The 4,902-nt window shown below is 39.0% G+C and overlaps 1 protein-coding gene across 1 annotated transcript; it reads left to right on the top strand.

Annotated features, from left to right (window-relative positions):
* Nucleotides 1-773: 773 nt before the first annotated feature.
* Nucleotides 774-3,759, top strand: LOC126783555 (serine carboxypeptidase-like 17). Its single transcript, XM_050509039.1, has 14 exons — nucleotides 774-1,014; nucleotides 1,137-1,273; nucleotides 1,381-1,457; nucleotides 1,551-1,673; nucleotides 1,783-1,885; nucleotides 1,996-2,033; nucleotides 2,119-2,220; nucleotides 2,338-2,424; nucleotides 2,525-2,677; nucleotides 2,759-2,830; nucleotides 2,909-3,027; nucleotides 3,113-3,226; nucleotides 3,329-3,383; nucleotides 3,469-3,759. Exons 1-14 carry the CDS (start codon nucleotides 863-865, stop codon nucleotides 3,550-3,552), a joined length of 1,416 nt encoding a protein of 471 aa, XP_050364996.1. The 5' UTR covers nucleotides 774-862; the 3' UTR covers nucleotides 3,553-3,759.
* Nucleotides 3,760-4,902: the final 1,143 nt, after the last annotated feature.

Consider the following 4,902-nt stretch of genomic DNA (forward strand, 5'->3'; position numbering starts at 1 on the left):
ACTTCTTACTTGATAATCACAATCAAGCATGAAACAACCTCACTAAGATCGTTGCTTCAAATGTCGATACAACCTCACTAAGATCGTTGTAAACACACGGATGATCAACCTCACTAAGAACGTTGATGTTACCAGTAAGGTCTTCAATGGAGTCACAAAGATCTCCTAGCACTAAGCTTCACTTTTTGTGAATTTTCTTCTCTTTGGTTTCATCTTCTTTCTCCTCCCTTTTTTTCTTGTTCGTGTATCTCCTAGAGGCCACGCAACCTACTGCCTATATACATCATATATATAGCAGCCACATATATTCCCTAACCCTAGGAATTAAACCTAACTTCCCTTCCTAATACATCTCACATAGAAAAGGAAAAAATCCATATGAATATGGAATACACCTTTTATTTTGAATCCTTTTCTATAACAATTCCCAAACACCATTTAACTAAATATATATTCCCAAATATATATCAATTTACCCATAATCAAATCGGTGGAGACTTCTTTGGTAGGAAAAACAAACCATAATCTTTTCCTAGTCCAATTAGGAAACAACTTCAATTCTCCTTTTGCATATCAAATCTTCATGACTTGTTCTCCACACCTTTGGATGTTCATCAACTATATGGAGGCCAATATATATACCTTCAAATGTCCAACACTGATTCAAGTTGTTGTTTTTTTTTAAGGAGAACGTGCTACTTCTTTTAAGTTTTAACTACTACACTGAAGATGCGTCTTCAATAGTTTAATCGGTTAGGTTGTCCGGTGAACCATGTGAGTTCATCGACCTACCTTATCCACATCTTCATCTGCTATATCATCTTCAGTTCGCTATGAGCTTCTACCTTTGCATTGTCTTGCCATGGCATTTGGTTCCGGCAATACCCCCATGAATTGGGTTTGCTTACATTTGCTTCTTCCGTTGGTTTGCTCAGTAAGTTCAGTTCTTTGTGGCACACTGGTCAAGTCTATTCCGGGTTTCGATGGTGATCTTCCCTTTAAGCTCTACACTGGGTATGAGTATACTTAATTTCATCGGATTCAATTTCGTGATTGTAAGACTTGTTCACTTGTGTCTAAGGGAATCATTCCTGCTTTGTTTTCTTATTTATGATCTTGTACTGTCTGTTATCAAGGTATGTGAGTGTGGGTGGATCAGAGATGTTTTACTACTTCATTGAGTCAGAAGGAAACCCCAAAGAAGACCCTTTATTGCTGTGGTATAGTGGAGGCCCTGGTTGTTCTGTTCTCAGTGGTATCATCTATGAAAATGGTACTCATCACTCATCACATTGTATATCTTTGAATGACTAAATGCACATTTAGTAGATTTAGACTCTAATAAATGTAAATGAGCTTATTCATCTGTATATTGTGTAGGTCCTCTAGTGTTCAATTATACAGGTTATGAAGGAGGCTTACCATCCACATATTACTACCCATACTCATGGACAAAGGTTAGTATGTTCCTATATTCTTAATTGTTTATTGTTTCGAATTGGATCCATTCGTCCGCGTGTTGTGATTTGAAATCTGTGATATTTTTTCAGACTGCAAGTGTATTATTTGTGGATGCACCTGTAGGCACCGGTTTCTCCTATGCAACTAGTGCTGACGAATACCCTTCTTCAGATTTGAAAGCAGCAGCACAGGTTACTGGTTTTTTGAGGAAGGTAAAATGTTAGGCTACGAAAACAGTATGATCACTCAGATATCAACCAACTCTGTTGGTTTGACTTAGTTTTTCCATTGATCATGTGGTATCTTTTGGTTTCAATGCAGTGGATGGAAGAACACCCAGAATTCCTCAAACTTCAGCTATTTATTGGGGGTGATTCATATGCAGGCCTAACTGCCACCATGGTTGTCAAATACGTAGTAGATGGTATTGATTGACTGAATACTCAATATTTACATGAAATTTATCGAGCATTATGTATTTTTATACGGAAATGTCTCGTAAAGCTTGTGATAAAATCGAATGAAATGTTTCAGACAATGATGCCGGAGTACTGCCACGACTCAACCTCAAGGTAAAGTGACTAAATCTTTTATTTGGAACATTGATGCACTTGTTTTTTTTTTAATTTCCATCTATAATGTTGAATTTGAAATTAGGGCTATGTTCTAGGGTGTCCACTAACTGATCAAGCTCTTAATGCGAATTCGAAGTATGTTTTTTCTCATCGGATGGGGCTTATATCAGATGAGCTCTATCAGGTACCTTCTATTACTTCAAGTTTGAGAACATACTACTTTACTATAATAAGTTAATAACAAACATGATACACAGCGATTTAGTACAACTTCCAATTGATGGTGTTGCCCGCTTTTCAGGCAGCTAAAGAAAGCTGCAATTCAAGTTTCTATGAAGTTACCACATCAGAGCCAGAATGCTATGAGAATACACAATTGATAGCAAAGGTGAGGCATCCAATTTCCACTTAATACTTTACCCATACCACCTAATATACCTAAAGACATTTGTAAAACAAAGCTGATGAGTAGTTTCATGAACTTGCAGCAACTTAAAGACATAAACAAACTCTGCATTCTTGAGCCGAAGTGCACGTGGGCATCCCCAGGCCAAGATGAAGAAACAGCTCGTAGATTTTTATATGAAAATCCTGGAGAATTCATCCGGTCACTTCCAAAAGATCCTGAATACTACTGTCGAGTAACTTACATGTCCCCTTCTACCTACACTCTAGATTAGAAACTACATTTGCCTAAATTTTATTTTTCCATGCGATTGCAGAACTTCGGTTATATGCTGGCTTATGTATGGGCAAACGATGGAAGTGTACAAAAGGCACTTAATGTCAGAGAGGTATATAAAGTAAAGGATTATATGCTGAATATATGCATGCCTTTGCTGTTTTTCTGATAAATTTATATTGGTGATCAGGGAACAGTACTAGATTGGAAGAGATGCAATAAAAGCTTGTCATACACAAAAAATGTGGACAGTGTCATTGATATTCATAAATATCTGAGTACCAAAGGATTACAAGCTCTGATATTCGCGTAATCATTTGTAACTTTTCTGCTGTACATTATTTCCTATATATCACAACTTATATGAACTTAGACAATTTCTCCTCTGCTGCAGTGGTGATCATGACCTTACAGTTCCAAATACCGGTACGGAAAAATGGATAAGAGATTTGGATTTGCCTGTTGTCAATGATTGGAGACCATGGCTAGTTGATGGTCAAATTGCGGGGTGCGCATTATTATTCTTATACATTATTGGCAGTAGCAGTAATAACAGCTATAAATACCATAGCTTGGAACTTATAAACTGATGTTATTTGTGTTTATGCAGATACACCGTCAAGTATTCAAGTAATGGACACCGTTTGACTTATGCAACTGTAAAGGTACCTTGCCGTCTATGTCATGATAACAGAAAAAATAAATATTTAGAGAATGTTCTTACATTCTTGATTTTATGAAATTTTTCAGGGAGCTGGGCACTCGGCTCCAGAATACAAGCGTAGGGAGTGTTATCTCATGTTTGATAGGTTCATCCATTACTATCCCATCTGAAGAAGATGTTAGAGAGCATGAAGATGATCAAGGATGGATTCTCCCTAGCCCCTGTTCTGATGTACAATTTTATCTTGATTATTAATAAACTTCATTGAGTTTGCTATCATGTTTTTATAGTTTGATTATAAACCCTCTCCAATTTTAGCTCGTCAATTTTTAGGTACATTACTTTGTTTCTTGGTCCGATTTGATTGCGTTCTCAGTTGTTCAGCTCCGGTAGGGTGTCCGACTTGATCCGGTTGTCCGGTGCTCATGTTGGCACACTTGGCTGGTGGTTGGATTGGTTTTTCTTGGTTGTAGTTGGCACATTTTTAAGAAGAGCAATTTTAACAACAGTACATTGACATTTGCCTCCCTAATAATCAAGGTTATTTTACCTTCAAAACTATCATATAAGTACATAAACTACATAATTCGATCTACTTTTGATACATATTGTTATTCACTCGGTTAGTTGATATGGTTACTGTAATAACCCAAATTTTCGAGTTTAAATTCTTTTAATTTCTTACAATTATTATGCTTGGTAATTCGAGTAAGATCGCATTCTATGCTTTCTCGTATCGGTCTTTGGGAAATGAAATTGATTTCGGAAATTTAAGGTTGAAAAACGTTACGTTTCAGTGACTCAAGAGTTGACTTTTCATCTGTCGCTCATCTCTGAAAACTTCTTTAATGGAAGTTGTAAAGCTCATCGATACGAGTTTGTGGACATGTGACACACCTAAATCAGATGTCGTATGTGAAAGTTGTTAGCAACGGAAATTTGGTTTCCGATTTTGGAAACTTAAAATCAGAAAACCAAAAAGGAAACCCGACCCGAGTTCCATCTCAGCAAATTCTCTCCCTCCGGCCGCCTTGCTTGACACCGCCGGTGTCGTTGGAACTGCACAATCGGGCTGCATTGACCAGTGGTAGTGGCGACCCACCCCACACCGCGTCTCAGCCGCAACCGAGAGGCCACAACGGCGGCACCGTCGAGGTTAAGACACGAGGTGACCGTCACAGGTCCTCCCTCCTCCTTCTAGGCGCGAATTCACCGTCAGCGAAGCTCGAATCAAACTGGTTCACCCCCGATCTCCAACCTCCGATCCGGTTTCTTGCGGAGGCGTTTCCAGCGGTCGCCGGCCGACTTGGAGCTAACTACAGGTATGGTTACGATCTACTCCTTCTGATATACGTCTTTGATGTTGGAAGTTTTGCGAATTGTTGAAATTTGGGTGGAGGTGTTCCTGGTGCGCGTGCCACCACCTAGTGCCACCGGATTTTTCCCTTTCGAGTGGCTGACTTTGGGCCGCCGGATCTCCGTCGTCCGGCCACCATAGAGCGGCGCACCGGTCCTGTTTG

This window comes from Argentina anserina, chromosome 2, assembly GCF_933775445.1.
Source record: "Argentina anserina chromosome 2, drPotAnse1.1, whole genome shotgun sequence".
Taxonomy (NCBI): Eukaryota; Viridiplantae; Streptophyta; class Magnoliopsida; order Rosales; family Rosaceae; genus Argentina; species Argentina anserina.